This window comes from Squalius cephalus (assembly GCF_949319135.1).
Source record: "Squalius cephalus genome assembly, chromosome: 22".
In the NCBI taxonomy this organism is placed as follows: Eukaryota; Metazoa; Chordata; class Actinopteri; order Cypriniformes; family Leuciscidae; genus Squalius; species Squalius cephalus.
In genome coordinates this window covers 14,778,128-14,805,493 of record NC_137143.1, presented here as the reverse complement: position 1 = coordinate 14,805,493, position 27,366 = coordinate 14,778,128, and the positions used below count along the sequence as shown (strand labels likewise).

Below are 27,366 nucleotides of genomic sequence, written 5' to 3'. Positions count from 1 at the left end.
TAAATACATTTGAATGACATGGAATCGAGTTTATCACAGAACTGAGAATTTTTCATTCCAGATTCTGTCTAGACATCCTACACAATCTAAACACTACAATCATCCGCTTCCTCTGACAATGGCAAATAGGCACAGGAAAAAATATATAATAATGAGGAACTGATCAGAAAACCATAAATCACTCTTTTAGACCTGGAATCCTTTATGGATCTGAGCCTCACAAAATATTGCACAATTAAAAAAAAAAAAAAAAAAGTCCAGAGCCTGGAAGCCTGCCATATTGTTGCATAGCCTTTAAATGACCTTCCCCTGTCCACAGTCCTATGTCACAACAGACAACAAGATATTTCTATTTGTTCTCTTACTTTTAGTAAAGATTTTACACATGGTCATGTAGATAAACTTGTCCTGTCATTGGACAGCCACCGATCTTCTCAAGTCAAACGCATGGACAAACCACTACAAAAGCATAATATGAAAAGACAATGGACTTCTGGATCAGTGACTTTAGCTGAAGGGCAGCAAAGCTGTGAATTTAACAGTCTGACATTCACTGCTTACGTCTGATTCTAAATAATATCTGTTACAAGTAACGACAAGTTCACTCTTGCTTCAGTTGTGACTTTTCCATGACTTTTTTTCTCTACTGGCTTTGAAGCCTCTGGTAAGGCTATCGACACCAATGTACTTCCTAAAGTTGGAAATACAAGGTTAATGTTCGGTTTTAGAAGCATAAGGCAATAATCTATACACCCGCTCTCTCAAAGCCAGACTTGACCTGAAGAAAAACCAAAGACTCTGATGAGATCGTGCAAAAGACGAAAACGTCTGCTAAACTAACCACAAGAACAAATGTCTCTTGATGAGGATTAGAAAACACAGAAATGACCCCATGACAGTTTTCAAAGAGGATCATGTTGAAGGAGGACTTATTCTGCAGATTCTGTCGTCACCTGTCCACTTCTTTGACTGGCAGTCCAACCTATATATCAACATCAGAGCACTCTGACCATGAATAGCATCAAATTCATTGGTCAAACTGCTCCATGCATATGATAATAGCATACCTGAACACACCGGCATGAGCTAGATAAGGAACATTTTGGTGGCTTGCTGTAGTGAACGAAAGTAGTAGGGACCAAAACGTCATTCTAAATGAATTTTCACTGCTGTTAGTATGCAGCGTTAATGTTATCATTAGAGGAATGGACCCTCGCACAAGATGTGCAAAGTGTGATGTGTATTTGGATTTAAAGCAAGATTGCCGCTCATGCGGCCTGCTGACACCTGTAGCTCCATAATCAGGAGCCACAGAAAGTACCATAATTGAGCGATACATCACATTTCAAACTCAATACTCCCTGTATTAAAAGCTCCAATCATCTAAAAAAAAAAAAAAGAAAGAAAGAAAAAATATTCACATGTAAAGTCTCCAAATGATCACACCCTCACAACATGGCATCATTTTGACAATTCACTGCGTATTTACTCTTTAAGAATATGACTAGATGGCGGAAGTCTGCCTCTGCCCTCCTCATGTTCACGTTGGAGGTTTCCAGGATGTAATTAAATAAAGCTCCATCACAGCTTCTCCTCTTGATGCCTTCTGGATTAATTTACAGAGAGGGGTGGTGACTGCAGAGCGTGGATTCATTTGTTCCGAATGGGGGAGACCGAGTGCGCAACTCAAGCCGGGGCGGAGTGGGAGTCCGAGCTCTCGCTTTTGTTCTTTGCCTTGTCATCCCAGTCTGTGGCACCCATGCGCATTTCTGCAACTTTGCAGTCTGTGTGTGAGGTCATTGGGGAGGAAGTGGGATTCGTTTCAGATTCCACATGCCCACCTCCGCCACAAGGGGGCCCCAGACCCTGAGCGCAACCCCGGCCCTTCATGTCAACCGCAGGAGCATTGGCTGCGCTAATGTTTCCGTCTTGGTTCTCTCCTGCTGTGCTAAGACTGTACAGCTCTGTTACACCTGTCCCGGACGACATTGGCTGCTGGATCCCTCCCGGCTCCAAAAGAGTCTCGCCCAGGTGTGTAACGGACAGAACGTCTGGGCCAATGGCAATCTCAGCCATCCAGTCTAGGTCGGAACTGGATGGGTCGATGGGCAGACCGGGATTTACCACCAATCCATTGTGGGTTTCAAGCTGAGATTGCTCCTGAGCAGCTTGCCGGTCCTGACCGTTAACGTTCACATTAGCGGCTGCGTTACCCTGGCCGGGGGGCGCAGCATTGCTAGTGTTGTTGTTAAGATTGTCCTGCAATGCAGTCTGGTTTCCTTGGCCCACCTGCTGGTTCTGAAGCAGCATCTCCTGGATCCGGATCTGTTGCAGGATGGCCGGCAGCTCATAGTGGTGGAAAAAATAGATCATTGAGTGCTGTGGAAGACGAAAACGAAAAAGCCCATGAGCAACAAACAATTCCATACAAATCCACAGATTTCCCAAGTACATTAAAAAAAATAAAACATTCTGAAAAACGATACCTGAATGAAGAGCCAGGAAGTGACCAGAGCCAAGCTGCTGTACTGGCCATTAAAGCGGTAATGATACGCATAGAAGGCAAAGTGATACAGATAAAAAAACCTGAAAAACAGCACAAGAGATGCTTTAGATGAGGTTTTAAACGTTCAGCTTAAATGTGTGATATGAATAAAAAGTGCTCATAAACCTCTTTTTATGCTTGGACAGTAGAGGTGTGGACCCGGAAACAATATTCCTTACGTTGCGACTCTAACATCACCCTATATCCGCTTAAGTTAACAACATGATACTTCGAGGCAGGCATTAAGAATTTGGTCCCATTCTCTTCGACCAATGAACTTCTATGACTACCGGACAAGGATTTTATGGACAGTATTTCTGGTGTACAGTAGTCAACATTTGAAGTCGAAGAGAATGGGACCAAATTCTTTGACCAAAATGTTGACTTTGTTTATGCCAAAGAACAATTCAGATAATTATATTAGTCAAACAAAAAAGCTAACTTATCTTAGTTATCAGCTGCATACCTATTAGGGCTGCACGATATTGGAAAAAAAATTACATTGCGATATTTTTTTCCCAACGATATATATTGCGATATTACGTGCCATCAATCCAGGCTAAAGTCAATAATTAGCCTACCATTCCATGATATTAATAATTTCACTAAGCAAGCTTCATTACAAGTGACAAAAAGGCCACTTAATATTTTATTCCAAAATTAGAACATATTTCTGTCAGAATTCGAAAAAAATATTTCTGTCAAAAAATCGTATTCTCTCTCTCTCTCTTTGTGTTTCTATGTTTTCGGTGCTGATGCAGTGCACCTATTTTTTTAGGTGTGTGAGGCGAGTAGGCTACCTTATACGCTGAGTTTCGGTTCATGGATTCAGGCGCTGGCGCCTCCGTCTCGTGATTATGTCTGCTATATTTACTTTTTATTTATTAAATCCAGGAAACTGGATAATGAAACACTGATTAAAATTAAGATACAATTAATACAAAACGAAATTTGCTTTAAAGAAAGGCTTTGTGCTTTCTGTTTGAGGTCTCTGTGAAAGTCTCTGTGAAAGTTTTAAAGCAGTCTTTTAGTGCCGCTTTCATAACGGTCGCGTCCGTAATGGAGAACTGTCTCGTAACATTGTTTTTTCCTCATAAATGCGAACACGAAAAATAAAATACTTTTTTAAAAAGACAACCATCCACAACTTTATAACACTCCAGCAAAGTACCTCTTTTTGGTCAACATCCTCCTTTTTGTAGACGAAATAGTCCCAAATAGCTGATTTTGACTTTCTTTTTGGTACAAAATCTTTTCTTTTTTTTTTTTCTTTTTTTTTTGCGGCGGATCCTCTTCGTCGCCCATTTTTAGCTATAGGATGCCAGTGAATGTTGGCTGTGAGCGCGGTGAGCTGCGGCACAGCGAACCAATCACTGTGCAAGCACGCGGAACGTGCAAGTCACCCCAGCAAAAAGCCATACAACAAACTCGTGTTTACTGTGTGCTACCCTGGTGCTACCGTTCTCTTAATACACCATGGGTGCTACTACCCTTCACATCGCATGTTCCGGCGATGCGACTATCGCTCATTCGCACATCGCGATGTCGATGTTAAAACAGAATATCGTTCAGCCCTAATACCTATGATGCTGTATAGGTAGGCAGCTCACTAAGTTTTGGAACAGAGATAATATACACCACTTAAGTTCAGTTTTTAAAAGGCTGATCCAAGTAGAGTCAACCTACAGTCGCCATTTCCCTATCTCCGATAAAAAACAAGCAACAGACCCTTTCCAAAGGATAATAGTACGGGAGCTTTGTGGAGCATGGAAAGTATGTGAATGCTGGAGATAGTGGAAAGGCGGCTTAACTTCCAAATATCTTTGTTTACAAAACTAGGGCCCTATGATTTCCGCAGTGCTGAAAACAAAGACAGAATTGTGCAATCCAGTAATAAAATTGGAATTTACTGTATAACGTGGAATGGAGTTGAGACAAATTTTGGATGCATAAATCAAAAGTAGGGCTGTACACTTAATTAAATCATGATTTGCACTACTGTCTGAGAATATTACACTGAAAAGATTATAAATATGAAGTGTGCATGTCTCTATGGCTATTAATGGTGTGGTTTCGTCAACTACACATACTCAAGCATGTGTGATGCTTGTGGTGTTTTCAGTGTTTGCCGTCAACTATCATTACACTCCACATGAACTTCATCTCTAAAGTTGCTCAGTCACTTCACGAGCATTTCACCATTTAATTTCAGAAGAAAAGAAAAAACTCTTTCACGACATCCCATCAAAAAAAAAAAAAAAAAAAAGACAAATACACTGTTCAAAATTGTTATGCATGCAAGTGACATCAGTAGAATTTCAGTGCAATGAACATTAAGATTTTAGTTTTTCAGAGAAAGTGTTTGTTTTATTTCTCATATCTTGTTAGATAACTGGTATCAATCTCAGACAGGTCAGTTAAACAGTTTGCCAGGTCTTCTTGGGTAAATGGAAAACCTACTTTGAGAGGTTGTTCCACATTATTAAGGAAATCACCGTTCTCATGCAACATGGGGATGAAGAAAGATCTTTCTGAAGATAAAAAGCATGGAATAGTGCAATGTCTCGCAAAAGGCATAAAAACTAATATTTCGTGAAATCTGAACAGAGATTATCAAAAGATTTGTGAGTGATTTAGAGCACAGCAGAACTCGGTCAGATAAAGACTTATGGAAACTTTCTGCAAAACAAATTAATTGTATTAAAAGGGCAGCTATAAAAAAAGCCACTGTTGAGCAGCAAACAGCTATTTAAAGCCACAGGAGTGGCTTTAACCACCCCTAACCAATTCTCACAAAGAGAAACGTTTACAGTGGGTGTAGAAACAAGTTTGAGAAGTTTGAGGGAGGAAAGTCTGCGTGAATCCACGTAGATGCAGTTTATGCAGTGAAGACTGTAAAGAGTTTGATAACTTTATTAAATGTCTGTGTATTTCCTACCTGTCAGGGCCCCCTAGATGTCATGGGCCCCTGGGCAAGTGCCCAGTTGCCCTAATGGTTAATCCGGCCCTGGGTGTAGCACATAATCTCTGTCTGAAAAATTTATCTATGCCCACCTCTACTTTTTAATCATTACATTTTTGTCCCCATTTCTGCACAAGCTTATGATCATTAAATATACACAAGCTTACATTATATCTTGAGATTTTCTTTTAGTTGAAAACATTAAACAATGTGTGTAAACAAAAAAAAAATAGAACAAAAGCATTTACGCTGAAGCAGAGTGAAAGGAAATAAAATAAAAGCTAATAATGCAGACTGCGGCAGTTATTGTGCAGAATGTACATACACTTGAGTCAGCATATGGTTATCGTGTTTATATTGTTTCACATGTTCATGTTGAGAACAAAAGAAGAATATCCACATGCTCGGATGAAAGTTGGCTCCTCAGCCTGAAAACAATAAGGCCGGGTGCAGAGAAAATGCGCTCCACTGACAGACGTTGAAGGGACACAAAGATAACAGTGTGCCAAGCGAAGTTTCTTACAGTGCTTTGTGTTTTCTGTTCTTAAACCAGTCTCCCCCGTCGAAACTTAAAGGAAGCATATGTCTCGAGATCATTTTAGTATCATATTATCTACTCGTGAATGCAGTGATGGACAGCTGTCTTTCCTCATTCGACTAGAGTTTGGATTTCATGGTGGTGATATTTATATGTTGATCCATTTGATCAAAAGTAATCATTTTGATCAATGTAATTCCATACTTTGCTGTGCCTAGAGGCAGATGAAGACATTCTGTGATCAAATATAATCAACTTAACAAGCTCCACAGCGCCACCCAGTGTATTCAGTTATAACTGTTAAAATTCAGTTTTAGTTTGCGTACTTAGGATTTCACTGGGACAGCAAAGCAGCATATGAAGCAAAATTCGAATAATAATTACAGATTGAATATTCGTGCACACCCCTATTCAAAACCCAATGTAAATGTTTCTCTTTGTGAGCTTTGGTCAGGGGTTGCTGAAATGCAACTTTATACACAACTGGTTCTTGGGACTCCAGAGACACCAATGGCTTCAAATACCTGCTCAACAGTGTTTTTTTTAAATAGATGCCCTATTAATACAATTAATTAGTTAGACAGAAACTTTCCTTAAGTCTTTAACTGACCGAGTTCTGTGCTCTAAATCACTGACAAATCTTTTGATAGTTCGACAATCTCTATTCAGTTTTATCAGTTGTTTTCATGCCTTTTACAAGACATTGAAGCATTTCATGCTTTTCATCTTCAGAAAGATCTTCCTCCCCATGTTGCATGAGAACGGTGACTTGCTTAATAATGTGGAACAACCTCTTTAAGAAGGTTTTCCATTTACCCAAGAAGACCCGGCAAACGATTTAACAAACCTGTCTGAGATTGATACCAGTTATCTAAAAAGATATTAGAAATAAAACAAACAATTTCTTTAAAAATCTAAAATCTGAATGTGTATTGTAGTGAAATCACAGTGATATGTCACTTGCATTATAATTTGGAGCACAATGTATATTGCTATTGTACAGTAGAATGTACCTCTCAAAGAAATTATATAATAAAAATAAAATTAAGAAAACTTTAAGGAATAAACACAATTTTTCTTCCATGTTTTAATTTGAACAGTGAACCACTGTTGTACAGCATTTTGTTTGCCAAAAAAAGGCATTGTTTAATTTTCATTTGATTACATTACAAATTTATATAATCTTTTTAAAATGTGTTATGCCTTCATTTGATCTGTTTTTGATAAATTTGTATTCAATCATAAATCCTGGAAAATTAACAGACAACAGAATTTCCTCTAAAAAAAATAAAAAAAATAAATAAAAAGTAAACGCTTCATAGTGCCCTATTATTGTTAAAAAAAAGAATTGTATGAATTAAGTTGTTTAAGTTGTATGAATTCAATTGATTAGACATTCTTTTTGATTAATAAAATTGAAAAAAAAAAAAAAAAAAAACTGGAACACAATTTGTGAAAAATAAAACAACTTCGTATTCATAGGGTCCTAAAAAAAATATTTATTTTTTTGTTTAACTTTTAATAAATTGTTGTTAAATTGTATGTTTAATGATTTCAATTAATTAGACATGATTTTTATCACATTTAATTCAACGATTAAATCGAAAAAAAGAAAAGAAAAGAAAAAAAAGGTTGATTTTGAAAAAAGTTTAATGAAATTTGGGCAAAAATAAAACAGAAGTTTATAGGGCCCTACTAAGCACAATGAATTCAAGTCTGTGTGAAACTAATCAAGCTGTAAAACGTCTGCAGCTTTCCTTAGCTCAAACAGTAGAGAATGGAGCTAGCATTGCCACGGTCCCTTGCCCAGGGAATGCATGAACTGATCAAATGTTTATCTTCAATGCAATACAAGACGCTTTGTATAAAAGCGTCGGCCACATGCATAAATGTAAATGCAAAACAAACAAACATCAGAAGAGTCTGAGCCATTGGCATTTACCTGTGTTGGTGAGGTAACATACCTAAGCCAGTGGCGCTTGCTTGTGTTGGTGTGACAGCAGATGGCATCATATTGGTCCGCCAACCAAACAATGAGGATAATGTAGAAGGCAGTGGTTGTGTCATTGAAAAACTCAGACATGATGGCCTCCATCCCTACAGACAGAATCAAAAAGAGGCATTTAAGTTCAAACAACCTTCATAAAATGTTTTGATAAGAAACTATCATGTGATTATGGTATTAAGTCAATAAATTAACAGATTGGGCATCAAGTTGATAGGAGACCCAAAGAGAACATCTTTCCAAAACCCCAGCAGTGATCTCTACCTACCCACAAGAGCTAGGATGACAGTGAGAAGAGGGGCAGCAGGGAAGGCAATGGTCATGTTCATCTCCAACATCTGGAGAAGGTCCACTGAGACAGAGGAAATCAGAGAGATGGACCTTTTAAAAGTTTGCTATTTATGAACTTCGTCTTGGGACATGATTATAGATGCTTGATGCAGTGGTAAAGATCTGAGAGGATGATGGGAGCCTACCTATAAAGACAAAAATCTGGTGGTGTGAGTACCGCAGCAGCATGGAAACGGACAGAGTCTGAAAGAGAGAGAAAAAAAACAAGACTTGTGGATGATGGAATTTTGCATTTGATTCAGTGTCGTATTAGCATCACTCCATGGTCCAAGTGACTCAAAAGGATAGTTCACACAAAAATGACAGGTCTGTCATCGTTTACTCACCAATATGACTTTCTAATTTAATGAATCCCAAAAAAGTAAATTTTTGAAGAATATCCTGATAATCTTTTAAGAAAGTTGTCCATGTGACTTGTGCAACATATGCAGCGTTTTCTGAAGTCATATGTTCATGCGAGTCAAATGAAAAACAAAATTTAGGTTATTTACGGTACTGTAAATTTGTGAATTAATCATTCTTTCCCCAAACTGAGTACTTATTATGTCACAAGCTTCTAACTTAAAGCAATGATATAACAGAAAATTTGGAATATTGCGCATGGGCCACTTTGTAGCATTCATTGTAATTGCGTGGAGAAAAAAAGTTAACTAGAACATTGTTAAAATTTCACCTAATGTTCCACTTACAAAAAGTCATGAGAATGATTCAATTAAGGAGTAATTGCCTAAATACACAAACTGAACTAATGTGATGATATCACACCTACAATCCAATCACTAACAAGCACTCTAGTCTGTAGTGCAGAGGCAGTAAAGTAAAAGTACTCACAAAGATAACCATGATTACAAAGGCTGCTAGGTACGAGGTACGAGCCATCCACATACTGACAAAACGGTAGTGTTCTCCAGAGACCACGTTTCTCAAGAACCCTAAAAACAAGCAAATCACATTCTCATGTCATAGTTATAACATCATCAAAACAATTTTTTTTTGGGAGAGAGAGAACTTCTAATTTACCTTTGTTTTCCTCATTCTCTGCTAAAGCCTTCACACTGGACATCAAGATATCATCATAACCCAGGCATTCATCTAGGAGGAAGCGACTGAAACCATCTCCAAAGCACTGATCCTTCATGGGGTCTGCAGACAGACCGAGAGAGATTATGGTTACTACACAACAGTACTAACTGACAGAATGCATTTCTTAAAAAAAAAAAGTTAAATACAGGGGTTGGACAATAAAACTGCAGAAGTTTGAAGGTTGAATCAGCAGAGCAATAGCAATCCACACAACATAATGGGAGACATATCAGAGTTCAAAAGAGGATAAAGTTTTGGTGTGCGTCTTGCTGGCTGATCTGTAACATGGACAGCAAGTCTCTGCAGTGTATTGAAAGCTATGGTATCCAGGGTAATGATGGCATACCACCACATAGGACGAACCACATCCAACAGAAGTAACTGTCGACGCAACAGGAATCTGTCTGAAAGGGATATCAAGGTACTAACCCTGATTGTATCCAAAAAACATAAAACCACAACTGCCCAACTCACTGCAGAATTAAATGCGGAAATCGACTCTCCTGTTTCAACCAAAACTGTTCGTCTGAAGCTCCACAGAGACTTTTCATGGTCGAGCTGCTATAGTCAAACCAGCAAGCAACAGCCGTCATTTCACCGTCTAGGTTAACTATAGACCCAAAATAGTCCGGCTATGAGTAACCCACTTCTAGCCAAAATAACACTGAATTTGGTTAACGTTGAAAATAACATTTGAATGTCGTTTTTGCCAAAATAACTTGCGAAGATGTATGATATTCCATCATGTAAAAAAAGTCAACAGTGATTACAAGGTGTTTGGTTTCATTTCGCCACTCATTTCATTTCTTTGTTATCTAATTGATGACTAGTCTATTCTTGGGCTATGGTTTAGACATCTATTAAATTTTCACTGAAAGCCCAAATTTTGCCTTGTTTTAGCCTAGACGTCTGGGCTGTGTTTGGACGGCTATTAGACGTATTTTAAACGCAAAATTTCTTGCTGGGGGTCATTCGTGCCAATGTCAAATGTTGGTTTTATTGGTGCCAACAGTGCAAATCTTGGGCTGTGGACAATGTGAAACATGTATTGTTCTCTGATGAGTCCTTCCCACATCCGTGAGAGTTACGGTGTGGAAGAGCCCCATAGAGGCTTCACACCCGTACTGTTGCTGCCCAGAGTGAAGCACAGGGGTGGATCAATGATGGTTTGGGCTGCAATGGGCTGAGCAAGTCAGAACCCATTTTCCTCCACCAGCATCAGTGACCTGGCCACCCTTCTGGAAGAGCAATGGCTCAAAATCCCTCTGGCCACTGTGAAGGACTTGTATCTGTCATTCCCAAGACGAATTAATGCTGTATAGGCTGCAAAAGGAGGCCCAACACCATACTAAAAAATTATTGTGGTCTAAAACCAGTTTCAGTTTCATTGTCCAATGTCTGTATGTTTGTCTTATTGGAAACGTTCACCAAAATATAAAATTGTTATGGTATTTTTTTTTTTACTCACACTCATAACACTGAAAACTTGTATGACCTTTCTATGAAAAACAAAAATGACTTTCTGAAGAATATCCTGCAACCCTATTCAATACTATGAAATGCAATGAGGACTGGGGGTGTTGAAGGGATAGTCCACTAGAAAAAACAAAAACAAAAAAACAATTCGAGCATCATTTACTCATTTAATATAAACATGTGATTAGTCGGCTAATTGCTTAAATGAACGACTACTAGTCGACTAGAAAAATCTTTTGTCGGGGGCACCCCTAGAAATTTTTGGGTGGACTATCCCTCAAACAGCATGAAGGTCAGTAATCAACTACAATTTAAATTTTGTGGGTGAACATTACCAAGAATATTCTATTTTGTGGGAAAAGAGGATTGTGGGTATGGGCAGGTTTTCTGTTGATGTCCTGGAAGGTGTGATGTACTCACCCAGGGTCACCACCATAACAGGGATGTTGAGTCGCTGACGAGTGGCCTGGGACAGCCGAAGGAAACCATATTCCAGAGAATATTCCACAATATACTCTTCTTGGGGCCACACTGCACAAAAACAAACACTGGTCAATGCTGACAACATCTGTCACTTCACACCAATGGTAGAATGTTATAAAGTTTCTGTATTAAAACAAAAAATATATACACTGATTATATTGTCATCAATCTCTTCTAGTTACAGAAAAAGATTTAATATGCTAAATTAAAATGTTTGATAAAATGTCCTTTTAAAGGGATAGTTCACCCAAAAACTGAAAATTCTGTCATCATTTACTCACCATCAAGTTGTTCCAAACCAGTATGAATGAAATACTTTGTGTATATTACACAAAATAACTAATTTGTACTGTCCTGAATTAGTGACACTTACAGTGGTGGTCAAAATTGATGGCACCCCTGATAAATATGATAAAAAATGGCTGTAAAAAATAAATCTGCATCGTTTATCCTTTTGATCTTTCATTCAAAAAATTCACAAAAATCGAACCTTTCATTGAAGTAAAAGAATTGAAAGTGGGGGGTAAATCACATTATAAAATAAATGTTTTTCTCCAAAACACACTGGCCATAATTGTTGGCACCCTGTTATTAAATACTTTTTGCAACCTCCTTTTGCCAAGATAACTGCTCTGAGTTTTCTTCTAATTCCTGATGAGTTTGGAGAACACCTGACAAGAGATCAGAGACCATTCCTCCACACAGAATCTCTCCAGATCCTTCAGATTCACAAGTTCATGTTGGCGCTTCTCCTCTTCAGTTCAGCCCACTCATTTTCTATAGGGTTCAGTTTAGGGGACTGGGACGGTCATGGCAGAAGCTTCATTTTGTGCTCAGTTACCCATTTTTGTGTTGATTTTGATGTTTGTTTTGGACCGTTGTCCTGATGGAAGATCCAACCACGGCCCATTATAAGATTTCTAGCAGAAGGCGTCAGGTTTTGATTTTTTATCTGTTTGTATTTGCTAGAATCCATAATACCATGTATCTGAACAAGATGTCCAGGACCTCCAGTAAATAAATAGGCCCACAACATATAAGATCCAGCAGTATATTTAACCGTAGACATGGGGGACTCTAAATCCCTGTTTGCACCAAACACATCTGCTGGGTTTGCTGCCAAAAAGCCCTTTTTTCATGTTTCATCTGACCATAGAATCCGGTCCCTTTTGAAGATCCAGTCGTGTATGACAACTGAATATGCTGGAGTTTATTTTTGGAGGAGCGAGGAGGATTTTTCTTGAAACCCTCCCAAACAACATGTGGTGATGTAGGGGTTGTTTGATAAATTTTTTTTTTTGGCTTTCTGACCCCCAAGACTCAACTAATCTCTGCAATTCTCCATCTGTGATCCTTGAAGAGTCTTTGGCCACTCAAACTTTCCTCCTCACCGTCCATTAAGACAATAATAATAATAATAATAAGTTTATTTTATATAGCGCCTTTCTCAAACCCAAGGTCGCTTTACATAGTAAGAAGGCAAGGAAACACAACAACAACAACCAAAACAATACAACAAGACAAGTTATCTGTATGAAGCTATGAGTTAGGTGTGGAGAAGTGATCGTTAAACAAAAAGGTCTTGAGATGTGCTTTAAAGAAGGGAAGAGAAGGACAGTCACGAAGAGGTTGTGGGAGGCGGTTCCAGAGTTTGGGGGCCAAGGCACTGAAGGACCTGCCACCCAGGGTGGAGAGTCTGGAGCGGGGGATAGCCAAGAGATTTTGGTCAGAGGATCTGAGTGAGCGGGAAGGAGTGTAAGGGATCAGGAGGTCACGGATGTAGGGGGGAGCAAGGTTGTGGAGTGCTTTGAAGGTGAGTAATAACACTTTGTATTTGATCCGGGACGGAACCGGTAGCCAGTGGAGTTGGTGGAGAATAGGGGTGATATGTGCTGATCGTCTGGTATGGGTGAGGAGCCTGGCTGCTGAGTTTTGAATATATTGTAGCCTTTGAAGTGATTTAGCAGGGAGACCAAGGAAAAGTGAGTTGCAGTAGTCTAGACGGGACATAATAAAGGAGTTAACCAAAATCTGAGCATCACTAACAGAGAGGAAGGGTTGGAGGCGAGCAATGTTGCGGAGGTGAAAGAAGGCAGTCTTAGTGAGTGATTTGATATGAGGATCAAAGCTAAGGGAGGAGTCAAGCAGAATGCCAAGGTTTTTAACAACAGGGGTAGAGTGAACAGGTGAACCATCAATGTTGAGAGTGAAGCTGGGAGATTTGGAGAGGATGCTTTTAGGGCCAATCAGGAGAATTTCGGTTTTATCTGTGTTGAGTTTGAGAAAATTGTTTTGCATCCATAATTTTAAGTCAGAAAGGCAGTCAGTGAGGGAGCATGGTGGTGGGTCAGAGGGAGAGGGAGTGGTAAGATAGAGTTGGATGTCATCTGCATAACAGTGGAAGTTAAGACCGTGGCTGCGTATGATCTGCCCAATAGGGAGGATGTATATGAGAAAGAGTATGGGCCCAAGTACAGAACCCTGGGGAACACCACGAGTGACAGGGGACTTGGAAGACTGATGTGGACCCAGTGTTACAAATTGCTTTCTGTTGGTGAGGTAAGACTGAAACCAAGTGAGTGCTGTGCCAGAAACACCAATAGCAGACAGACGGGCAATTAGAACATTGTGGTTGATGGTATCGAAAGCAGCACTAAGGTCAAGGAGGATGAGAATGTTAAGTGAACCAGCGTCAGCAGACAGGAGGAGGTCATTAACTATGCGTAGAAGAGCAGTCTCTGTACTGTGACATGAACGGAAGCCAGATTGAAAAGACTCATACAGGTCATGGTGATTAAGAAAAGTGTGAAGTTGAGAAGCCACCACTCTTTCCATTACCTTGGCCAGAAAGGGGAGGTTGGAGATAGGGCGGTAGTTTGATAGTGATGTTGGGTCGCAGTCCGGTTTTTTGAGAATGGGTGTGACTGCAGCAGTCTTGAGGGCAGCAGGCACAACACCAGAGTTCAGGCAGGTGTTTACAATCAGTGCAATGGGTTCAGATAAGGATGTGTTGCAGGCTTTAAGTAGAGGGGTGGGGGCAGGGTCAAGCTGACACGATGAAGAGTTTGATTTATTAATAATGTCAGTGATAGTGAGGGAGTCAATAGCGGTGAAATGGGAGAGCTTAGGACCCAGAGGGGGGGGAGATGAAGAGAGAGAGATAGCATTGTGGTTGAAGCAGTGGTAAATTTGGCTAATTTTGTCATCAAAGAAGTGTAAGAAGGCCTGACACTGCTCAGGGGTCTTAGGACAGGCAGTGACAGGTGGTTTGATGAGTTTGTCCACAGTCCTGAAAAGGGTTTTAGGCCTGGTCATGGAGGACGTTATGAGTAATGAGTAATAGTTTGAACGGGCAGCATTGAGGGCATCCCTATATGTCAGAGTATGTTTGGTGTAAAGCATGGAGTGAATTGTAAGGCCAGTTTTCTTATATAGCCGTTCAAGACGGCGGCCAGAGGCCTTAAGTTTCCTGAGCTCAGGGGTGAACCAGGGGCAAGTACGGTTAGCTGGTATAAGCCTAGTCCTGACAGGGGCTAAGCTATCAAGCAGGCTGGTCAGGGTGCCATTGTACGTAGCAACTAAGTCATCCGCGGACGAGAGCTCGTCAAGGTCCAATAGTGGTGAGGCCTCTATAGAGGCAGCAAACATGCTGTGGTTTATTGGCCTGATGTTACGACATGTGATAGTTGTTTTTTCTGAGGATGGAGGAGGAGTGATCATATGAAAACGGCATTCAATAAGCTTATGGTCAGAGACACCTGAGATGGAACCAGAGACAGAGATGTCATTTAGACCAGAAGAGCAGAGCAGATCCAAAGTGTGGCCGTGAGTGTGAGTAGGAAAGTCAACATGCTGTGTCAAACTAAAACAGTCCAATACAGAGTTAAACTCTGAGGTGTATGAACAATTTGTATCCACATGAATGTTAAAATCCCCTAACATAATCATAGCAGAACAAAGAGATGAAATAACAGTGAGAAGTTCATTCAATTCAGACAGAAAATTTACAGATGGTTTAGGGGGGCGATAGATTAGCAATAGCAGAAGGGGTATGGTTGAAACAACCTTCACAGCAATATATTCAAAGGATGTCACTTCAAATGGCCTAAGTTCTTTAACAGTCAGATCTGAGCGGTACACTACAGCCAACCCACCCCCTCTCCCTACAGATCTGGGTTTGGATAAGTAGCAGTAGCCAGGGGGAGTCAGCATGTTTAAATTAATGTAGTCACCGGGTTTTTGCCAGGTCTCTGAGAGACAAAACAAATCACATTTTTTGTCCACAATGATATCGTTTATTAGGGCCGTTTTGTTTGAGATTGAGCGCACATTTAGGTGGTCAATGTTAAAGTTCTGACATGATGACGAGGCAGGAGGAGGCAGCCTAGGGGGGTGATGAAGGTTGTCAAAGTTAATTCCCCTGTTCTTTGGCTGGTATCGTCGACAACGGTCGGGCGTGTAAACAGTTGGAATTTGAGCATCATGTTCATAGATGAGAGTCGGTTCCCTTTTGAAACGATGAGCGTAACGCGGACGACGAATAATTCCAAGCGAGCAGCAGTGTTTGTACAGCGTCGGGTCCAGGGGGGCGTGGCAGCGAAAAAGTTTGAGAGTAGCAGGGGTGTAAACAGGCTCCATTGCCAAGTTACAAAAAACACACATGCACAGCATAAAGCAAGCTGAGAGGACATTAATCCAGCTGCCAGCGGGAAACATGATATCGACACAGTAAAGTTGCCACAAGCAACACAGAGAAACACCACGCTAATGCTACATGTTAGCCAACCAGGCTCACAACACAACCCAATCCGCAATGTAATCAGCGCAGTTTAGTACACCAACCACAGAACAGACTGGGGACAACAACGAGGCAAGCGGGTAGAAACACACTTACCTCAGCGGCAGTCACTGTGAGGGGAGAGAGGAAGAAAGCTCATGCAGGGAAAAAGCAGGCGTACCGGGCAGTGGCAAACAGAACTGGAGGAGCAATGTAGCAGAGTTTGTAGCAAAGTTTGTAGCATTAATCCACGGATTGATACAACAGCATCAAGCAACAACGCTCCAGCGACAGAGCAGACAGATTCGGCGAGAAGAGATGCAGTAGTCCACTAGACTTCGGTGGTAAATGACATAGAGAAGAAATCCAGCGATAGCAGGGAAGGAGAGACTCCCGGTGAGCAGCGGCAGACACACACGCACAGCGTTCACTCAACCGGAAAAGAGGAGTGAATATAGATATACAATATAGACACATGTCCTCTTCCTGCCAGATTCATAACATCTTTAGTTGATTATAACTTCTTAATTATTGCCCTGATGGTCAAAATGGGGATTTTCAATTCTTTAGATATTTTCTTACAGCCACTTTCTATTTTGTGAAGCTCAACAATCTTTTGCTGCACATCAGAACTATATTCTTTGGTTTTACTCATTGTGATGGATGATTAAGGGGATTTGGCCTTTGTGTTTCCTCATATTTAAACACCTTTGAATCAAGAAGTCATAGCTGGACAATTTCATGTTCCTAGTCACCCTGGTGTGCTAAAAAAGGTAAATATTAATGGGAATATACTTCAGAGATATTTTTCTCACAAAAAATTCTAGGGGTGCCAACAATTATGGCCAGCGTGTTTTGGAGAAAAACATTTATTTCATAATGTGATTTACCCCCCAATTTCAATTCTTTTACTTCAATGAAAGGTTCGATTTTTGAGATTTTTTTGAAGGAAAGATCAAAAGGATAAACAATGCAGATTTATTTTTTACAGCCATTTTATATCATATTTATCAGGGGTGCCATCAATTTTGACCACCACTGTATATATTATATCTTACTACAGTCAATGGTGTGTGACGCAGCACACATGGCCTTAGAAAAGGGTAAGGTAATAAAGGAATGTGGGAATAAAAAGGAAATCTGACCAGGGGAAGCGAGGAGGGCTGCACTGGATGGAGGGAGGAGAGGGAATGAATTCACACAGGAGGAAGAGGAGAAGGACCAGATGGCTACGGAGTGGGGCGTATTTGAGATGTTTACCTGCTCGAGTTAGCATCTCAATCTCGGAGACAGTCTCCCTCAGCGGCTGCATACCTTTAGAGGGGGCCTGGCTGAAGGACAGATCCTGGGATTCATTCAGGCTGGAGCCAGGAACACCGCCGCTCATCGATGGATTCAGCCGCGGCTCGATGTCCAGCTCAAACTGCATGTGTGCAAGCGAGAGAGAGAGAGAGAGAGAGAGAGGGCACTGTCAGAAAGATTTGGATAAGGGTCCCTTTAAATGGAATGATTCACAAAAAAATACTATATATCTATAATTTACTGACCATCATGACATTCCAAATAAGTTTTTACTGAAGAGCACCCATATTATTTTCCATAAGGACCAGATTTAAAGGGGTGGTTCAGAATTTTGGACATCGGACCTCATTTACAAGTTAGCCTGTGTGTTATTTATCAGTGGAGACAGTTTTCAAAAATTTTCACCCAGTCGTTCCAGTTAAATATTTTGCTGGTTCTAGGCTAGCGCGAGTCAACGGTATCTGTTAGCCTGCCATTAAAAACAGTTTTACCCACTCCACAGTACACCAAAAGCAAATAAATTATAACGACCATCGATGTAAATGTCTGTTGAGAGAATAATGTTAAAAATCAAACTACTCTTGCATCTCAATGATCGCATTACATTTACAGGAACTAGTTTCTCAGCAGCGGCGGAATTTTACTTTGCTCCGGTTAGTAGTACTGCGCCGAAAAGTAAACATAGAACAGAAGCGCACTACAGTCGGGACGTCTAGCTAGCTATATGTAGCTATACATTTTCTGCACTGGCACCACCAGTCTCCCGATGTTCTGTCCCGGTTCTCTACGGCATCTCCAGCTGCTGTTGTCTCTACAGAAAGACATTCTTTCTCTTTCTGCCCTTTAGGCATCCATCTCGATTAGTTGTTCGTCTGTGTATTCCGGCTCATACATGTAAGTTACGGTTCGTTGAATAACACACATTCCTCGCCTGCATCGTCTCCAAAGTCCGAAACATTGCCATGGCTTTCAAACGTGGCCATAGTCTTATGTCTTGTTGATTTCTTCGTGAAATATACTCTGCTTCTGCTGTAGTGATGAGTGTCAGCGGCAGGTAAATACACTTGCGGACCGATCATGTGGACCGGCTCTCTCGGTTGCCTAGGTAACTTAATATCACTTCGCCGCTGCTGTAGACTGTGCTAATAAATACAGGGAACAAAGTATAACTATTGCAATGCAATGAAAGGGTAGTTTGATTTTTAACATTATTCTCTCAACAGACATTTACATCGGTAGTCTGGCGTTATAATTGATTTGCTTTTGGTGTACTGTGGAGTGGGTAAAACTGTTTTTAATGGCAGGCTAACAGATACCGTTGACTCGCGCTAGCCTAGCACCGGCGAACTATGCAACTGGAAGGACTGGGTGAAAATTTTTGAAAACTGTCTCCACTGATAAATAACACACACGCTAACTTGTAAATGAGGTCCGATGTCCAAAATTCTGAACCACGCCTTTAAATTGTGTAGTTAATATTATATATAATAAATTCTATTAAATAATACTATATCATTTATATAACTAAGAAGTAAAAATAAAAACACTGCTGCTGTGTTTTTTTGTTTTTTTTTTACTGTTAATCAAACTACAAAAATCACTCATTGCTCTTGACTGAATAACTTTCGTAACTTTATAAAGATTAATCTATATTTAATTTATACAGTGGTGAATATGCAGTATTATTTCACATTTGATTACTTTATTCAAATTACCTAAAATCTACTGTTAGACCTACCTGAAAACCCCCAAAAAGAGTTTATTTAATTTGTAGCTTTTCTATTGTATTTACTTGTGCTATTTGTAATTTGAATATTTGTTCTTATTTTATTACTGACTGCTTACTTGTCTTTAATAATGTTTTAAATTTACATTAATTAGGCTAGTAGTTTTTCCCAACATTGGAATAGAGAATTGTGGTATTTTACTGGTATCTAAACATTTGTACCATTGACACAATCCTCTGCACTGAACCCTACTGAAGCAGCTCTAAATGTGCTGTGTTATTAAACGATAGATAAAATACGATAGAGCAATCGAATGAACAGCGAAAGTAACAGAGGCTCATACAATACATTTGAACATTCTTAAGCATTAAATTACTGAAGGAAATATATATTTGCTAAACAAATTAAGCCAACTAATATGATTCATCTTCTTTTGGTTTCTCTACTTTATATATTTAAAATATTTAAAAAAAATTACAAATGCAGTGAAAATACATGTATCGGTATCAGCAAGTACAAAAAAATGAAAGTATTGGTATCGGACTAGTTCTGGAAAAAAGTGGTATCGGTGCATCCCTACAGCAAAGTAAATTGAAGGGTGATTGTTACAAAACTGTATTTTCTTCAAGCTTTTTTCAAAGGTGTCTTTGTGTTCAGTGCAACAGCAAAGAGCTTGTTTACATTTTAGACATGTCAAGTTGCGATACCGAACAGGACCACATGGATACCAAAAACCCCTAAACCAACCGCCTTGACCAGACTGCAAATACCTACTACAGTACACGGATCTAAACTAAACAGAAATACTAAACATATGACAAATCAAAATATTATCAAAATATTTTTCCTGTGTGTGTAATAAAAATGACATTTCAGTATGTACTGAAATGTGTCTGTGTATAAATACAATGTGCGATTAGTAAGTCGAGAGCGCACATAAACGGTTTGTTTGCGCATCAATATAACAGACTGACGCATGCTTACTGTACAACTCCTTTACGTCACTGCAATCGTTTTTACCTTGATTACAATCCTCATCCATTAAAACTTTACTAGCAAGACGCTAGCTAGTTTTCTTTATTCAGCTGAGAAATGTAGCTTCAAACTTTAAACTGTCAACTGTGTGACATAAATTACGTTAATGAGTCAATTACACGTGTGCATGCGTTAACGTTGACAGTCCTAATTATAATATATAATATTATATTATTTTAACTATAATTATTTCACTTATTATAAGTTATTGTTAGTTGGAGTTAATACTACATAAATAATTATAATAAAAGTGACATAATATTATATTATTTAAATTACAACTACAATATCTTCCAATAATTTGAATTAACATAAATATAGAATTAAATTAGAAATAACTGTTATATTATTGCTGTATTCTCTTGATTAATTAATTATATTTCATTGTATAGAAAAGAGCTGCCAGAAGGCCCTTTCTCTTGTTTCACCGAAAACATAACAAATTCGTTTTGAACGATGAGTCAAATAAATGTTCAATTCTTGAGTGATTTATCCTTTTAATGCTTGTTTTCCTGGTAATCTCACCCGTACTGTGCTGTTGTCAAACATCTCCATGGTCATCTCTTCTTCCTCTTCAGCGTCTGCCGGCAACATTGGCTGTCTGGTTTCACTTCCGTCCTCCTCCGATTCCTTCACGAGCCTCTGGATTCCCTCCGTCTCGTAGAACTGAAGAAAGATGGGTGCGCGGCTGGAGTTGCGCTGGATCTCCACACGCAGGATGCCATCACGGGGCCATTTCTCCCGCACATGCTCCAGGCAGTTGATTGGAGAGCGGGAGAACGCAATGTGGATGTAGGCCAGGATGAAGAGCATAAACAATGCCTGCCAATCAAATGACATGAAATTAAAGTCCATAAAAACTAAAATGTGCACACAAACCAGTTTAGGCAACGAAGCATTTAACATAGCACTTCCATAACATGGATGGCATATGATATTTAAAAAAAAAACTCCTTTCAAACTTCTGTTATACAGTACTTCAGTTAAACTGAAATTGAGATTATTTAAATGATTATATCATAGACATTTCTAATGTTAACATATTTAGTTTATTAACAGAAAGTAGGGCAAAATCTGCTCAATTAATTGTGACTGCAATGTTACAGCAAAAGTGGGTTAGCTAAGATCCAGAACCTACCAACGGTGTCAATAGATAATGCACATTTGCTGTTTTCAAATACGTTTAGTTAATTTTTTCAGTAAATATTGCATGAATAAATACATTTAGTGTTTTAATTAGAATTTGTAATATGCCACACATTTTTATATGTTCGTCAAACACCACTGAGATTTATCAAATAAGATAAATAATACATTTATGAATACAACATTTTTGTTGGATAATGTCAAACTTTAAACACCTTCCAACTTTCTTTTTTCTTTTTGTCAGCCCAAAACAATCTCCTACAACTTATGTACAGTAATTGTTTCACAGCTTTGCAATTTAGCAAGATTATGAACTGCGACAATATTTTGTGGTTAGCTGAGAGACACGGGTGCCTCACTAACTTAACAGGTCATTCTTGAAGCAGATCTACATGCCAACAACATTTGAATATCATAATTCCTGTGTGCACCTGTTACAGTGATTTCTGAGTTTATGATTGAGTAATTATGATAGGCTACTGCACTTTCCTGTGGGGTTTTAAATATGCTGTTCTACAGGTCATGCTTATTAATCATCCAATATCTGTTTTAAGATTATCTGCATTGGCTGATAACCATGACGCTTGGCCAACTAACCTTGTGGTGGCACCTTGTGTCAGTTCCAAAGTCTGATGACAGCCTTTTCAATGGATATTAAACATTGTGTGAAGCTAAAATAATTTGTGAATTCATTGAGTAAATATTGTACTTTTTTTTTTATATTTATTTACAATGTTAAAAAGTTTGGGGCCAGTAATAAAAAATAAAAAAAATAAATTAAGTTTTATTCAGCAAAGATACACTTGAATGTATGTTAAAAAATTATATATTTTTTGTTAAAAACCATTTCTTTTGAGCTTTCTATTAATCACAGTACACAAATAAATAAATTGTATATATATATATATTAGGGGTGTAAGAAAAAAAAAATCGATACACTTGAGTATCGCGATATTTTATTTTGCAATACTGTATCGATTTTCAAAAACGCAATATCGATTTTTTTTTTTTTTTTTTTGTTTACGTGCAAAAATATTCATGGTAAGACAGTGGTTCACGTTTATGTTGTGTTTAAATCCCTACCACTATATGGCTATGCTGAGACGCACCACTAGTGTCCTCGCCTAACATTTTTGCTAGATGTTAACAACGTAGGGTCGAGACACTGGCTGCGTGGCGTGTCCGTTTTTATTTCGGCTCCCATGTTAAAGGAGAACTCCGGTCAATTTTAACATTGAGCTCATTTTTTTGTACATTTGGAGTGCTGTCAATACAGAGAACAACGACAAAAATCGGTGTTGCCTACACCGTGTTATCCTCTTTTTAAAATTTGCACCCTGTTGACTTCAATGGGGCAAGTTTTAAACCTGCTTTTAGCCTCTTAAAGGGTTAGTTCACCCAAAAATGAAAATTCTGTCAGTAATTACTCACCCTCATGTTGTTCCAACCCCGTAAGACCTTCGTTCATCTTCGGAACACAAATTAAGATATTTTTGATTAAATCTGAGCGCTGTCTTACTCCTCCATAGGCTTCTAAGGGACTGAAACTTGCTGGCCCAGAAAATGTATTAAAGACATCGTTAATATAGTCCAAGTGACTCCAGTGGCTCGATCTTAAGTTTATAAAGCGACGAGAATACTTTTTGTGCGCAAAAACAAACAAAAATAACGACTCTGGGCCTCTGGGACAAATCTCTCTGGGCCTCGGGTCTTTTCACGTAGTGTTTAAGCGTAGCGCGTCTGTGTTGTACGACGTACAACACAGACGCGCTACGCTTAAACACTACGTGAAAAGACCCGAGGCCCAGAGAGAAGGAAATGAAAAGTCGAATAAAGTCGTTATTTTTGTTTGTTTTTGTGCACAAAAAGTATTCTCGTCGCTTTATAAACTTAAGATCGAGCCACTGGAGTCACTTGGACTATATTAACGATGTCTTTAATACATTTTCTGGGCCAGCAAGTTTCAGTCCCTAAGAAGCCTATGGAGGAGTTAGACAACTCTCAGGTTTAATCAAAAATATCTTAATTTGTGTTCCGAAGATGAACAAATGTCTTACGGGGTTGGAACAACATGAGGGTGAGTAATTACTGACAGAATTTTCATTTTTGGGTGAACTATCCCTTTAACACCCTTGATGTGTCATTACAAGTGCACAGGTCATGTGAGTGATTCCTTCGGAGTGAACGCGGGTGATCATAGGTACTAAACCAATGCGCGTGAACTCGACAATCGATTACTATGGACTTTGACCGAAAACAGGAAATAAATACAGGTATAACCACTGGCTAAATAAACATAATTTTTATTCATATCTTTCACATCTACTGCAGTCAGATTCACCGCGTTCACTCCGAAGGAATCACTCACATGACCTGTGCACTTGTAATAACACATCAAGGATGTTAAGAGGCTAAAAGCAGGTTTAAAACTTGCCCCATTGAAGTCAACAGGGTGCAAATTTTAAAAAGAGGATAACACAGTGTAGGCAACACCGATTTTTGTCGTTGTTCTCTGTATTGACAGCACTCCAAATGTACAAAAAAATGAGCTCAATGTTAAAATTGACCGGAGTTCTCCTTTAACAGGTTAGAGCTTGCACACTGCCTACGTGACAGCCGCGCGGAAAACGCGTGCATGCTAGAAATAGAACTGACGCCTATTTTTCACGCGACACGAAGCGTGTTGGAAGCGTTTCCAGGCAAAATAGAATAGGAAAATATGTTTATATGTCATTTTGACACGAATACATATTAATAAATGTCATTTTGATGTTTGAAAGTCTCTAGGTTTTGACATAAATGCAAATATAAATGTAATTTAAAAAACTATTATCGATTTTCAAATACTGCACCTGTCAATACAGAACGAAATATTCTATAGCCTATTTTGCCGTCAACACTGCCGACGTTGTCTTTGCTGCTATATATTTATGTTTAACATGAAGTATAGTCCTTCCACAACTCTCTCCCCATGTCAAATATATCACCAATGAGGCTTATCATGTCACCTAGCAGCAGCAGCGCCGCGTCAGACACGTTTCTGTGCAAAGACATGGAAAACGCCACGCAAACGCCACGCAGCTGACACGCAACAGAAACGCCACGCAGCCGGCCTAAGAACATGTGAACCACAATCCCAAACTGGCAGTTTGATTTTCTGTGTACTGAATTGTTTACCTAAAGTAAACTTCTTTGACTTTTATGCACATCATGTCTTTTTTTAAATATTACTTTTTCTAAAATTATAGTCAATATATATACCCAATATATCGCCTTATGCACAGTATCGAAATATATTGCAATATATTGAATCGTGGCCCATGTATCGTGATACGTATCGTCGGATTCTTGCCAATACACAGCCCTAATATACATAATTGATTTATGTTCTGTGATGAATAGAAAGATAAAAAGAAATGCTTTTTATAAAAAAAATATCAATTGTATAAATATTAATCAGATAAACACTGATAAGAAGAAATGTTTCTTGAACACCATATCGGCTAAATTAAATTTTACCGACCCCAAACTTTTGAACATTAGTGTATACACATTTATTTAATTTGTAATGCATTAAATATACATGAAACATCATTAATACTGCATATTAGAAAGTAAAATAGGTTATTTTCAAATAATACAGGACACAAGAACAAAAAGGTAAAGGGGGACTGTCTCTGTCAAGTCATTTCAGAGATTATATAATAATAATAACATTCGCTGAAAAATGACAAAGTTTATCATCACGTCTACTGATGATTCAGTGCAGGAACATGCATTAGCAAAGTAAATAGTGTCCATTTTGATTTAATGCCACATTCAAAGTACAATGCATATACAGGAATGATATATCTAGTTGCCAGGTAAGACCAAAAGCCATGGGTTAATTGGCAAATAAATGATGCTGATGTAGTGAGCTTGGCACAGCATCCCAACAGGTAAGAACAGAGAAACATTCAAAAAGACATCAGTCTGAAAGTGTTTAGGGCTTCTGGAAGTGATCAACAGATTCAACACACATTCAAAATGTCAAATCTCACCTTTAACAAGACCAAGAACTCGAATATTCGTCTGAAGGATGGTGGGAAGAGCCTGGCATATGTCACTGCCATCTTAAAGAATAAGGCGTGGAAGAGTCGGTCTCTCACGTTGATCAGGGGGTTCTGGTTCATCGCGGGGTTGCGGATCCGGTTCGGCCCACCGTTATTGTTGTTGTTCAGTGGGACGTTGTTGTTGTTCAGATTGCCCTGGTTGTCGGACATGCTGGTCGTTGTTCAGTAACTTGATAAGGAGAAAGACCAACTGAGGTCAGGCAGACAGAAACTTGCGCAGATCCAGTTGAGCAGGCCAGTCACACAACATCAGCACACACTGATGATGGTCCTGGTTCACCAAAACTGGACTGACCTTCAGAGATCACCACAAAACACCCCAACAGATTCTGAATTTTGTAAGGATGTTGGTGGGAAAGGCTGCTTCCACTCCTACCATGTCATAACCTAGCGATCTAACAAACTAACGTTACTAAAGCTTCAATGCCTTTGACGCCCCTGCGGATCATGTGTAACGTTATATACCGTGAGACCAGAGGAGCATGTCAGACTGTTAAATTGTGTTTTAGGCTCAATTTGTCCTGCAATTGTGACTCAGGCCTCCTGCACCCACTGTCACCCCAACCAAAATAACGAAACTTGCTAACTCACTCCAGCTAAATGAATCATATTTACTCTGGTTTGGAAGTGAAATATGTCCCAGACTACGTAGCTGAGTGTTTAAAAGCAAAGAAAAGTGGAATATCACACAGCACGCCTGCTAATAGGGGTAAGCTAACGAATTAGCCGAGCTTCCTCTGAAGAACCCGTATGTTCGGTTTACTTTTTGACAAACACCTCCTCGTATAACGCTGACACTCTTCGGTTAATTAAGGCCTCAGATACGTGATGATATCCCGCCAGAACTATCCGATGGTAGCGACGTCAACGTGTCTTACAGACCATCTGTTTACACAACCATTTTCGAGAGCGGAGAGGACTTGGGAGCAGCAACTAGGAAGCTTTTAATGAGGGAAGCGTTTCCACTCTGGTCTCGCTTCCGCGTTTAGTCACGCGACATCGAGTCACGTGATTTTTGAAGACGCAAAAATCAAAATGATTCTTCATGATTTCATATTATGTACAATGAACTTTAATAATATATTTATATTATTTCTGTAATTTATAATTTCACTGAATTGCAGTGATATTTTTCAGTTTGTGACAGTACAAATGTAAAATAGTGCATGGTTTATAAGTACAGAATACTCTAGTTTGGCAGGAAATAAGTTAACACTTTTAGGCCTGCATGGTTTCTGCGTCCGAAAGCTTAGTATATATGCAGTATTATTATATACAGGTAGCTGACTTGTTGCCTCGCTGCCCTATCAGGCAATGACTTTGCAGGCTGTGTACGAAGGAAACTCACGAAACTGATTTCGGACAAATTTCTGAGGCAGCGTAATGGATTTATGATCCACAGCAAAATAGAGAGAGCTTTGGTGAAAACTAAAAGAATGTTTAATGACTACAGTAGTAATTTCTCGTTAGAAATGTCATAATAAGCGGAAAATGATGATAAAAAATATTTACAGCTAAACTGACGACCAGCCGCAACTTTCAGACAGCATTTTTTTTTCTTTCTAGCTCAACTGTTACAGAATGGAACGCACAGGATTGTGGGATATCAAAGGCAGCGAAGGATACATCTATGCTGCCTTCAAGAATCAATCAGATGAAGGTATCTTAGGAGACAAGAAGTGAAACTAACATTGCATTCTTCGGACTTGCCTTAATACCTTCCGACCTTGGAATGCGTCATTTATCAGTTTTCGGATGCAGACAGGGATTGTTGCGATCTCATGTGAGTGACAGGTTGTCATGCCCTTGCGCCGGTGAACACGT

At 39.2% G+C, this 27,366-nt stretch overlaps 1 protein-coding gene across 2 annotated transcripts; it reads right to left on the bottom strand.

Moving 5' to 3' along the window:
* Positions 1 to 350: 350 nt before the first annotated feature.
* tmem259 (transmembrane protein 259) lies at positions 351 to 26,497 on the bottom strand. Of its 2 annotated transcripts, none has more exons than XM_079856688.1 (11): positions 25,471 to 26,497; positions 20,810 to 21,106; positions 17,481 to 17,643; positions 11,381 to 11,491; positions 9,422 to 9,544; positions 9,233 to 9,333; positions 8,527 to 8,584; positions 8,319 to 8,402; positions 8,010 to 8,142; positions 2,487 to 2,586; positions 351 to 2,379 (listed from the first exon to the last, which is right to left on the bottom strand). In XM_079856688.1, exons 1-11 carry the CDS (start codon positions 25,690 to 25,692, stop codon positions 1,687 to 1,689), a joined length of 2,085 nt encoding a protein of 694 aa, XP_079712814.1. In that variant the 5' UTR covers positions 25,693 to 26,497; the 3' UTR covers positions 351 to 1,686. The 2 variants fall into 2 exon arrangements, with proteins under 2 accessions (XP_079712814.1, XP_079712815.1); XM_079856689.1 differs by having other exon boundaries at positions 17,535 to 17,643; positions 25,471 to 26,459.
* Between the last annotated feature and the right edge of the window lie 869 nt (positions 26,498 to 27,366).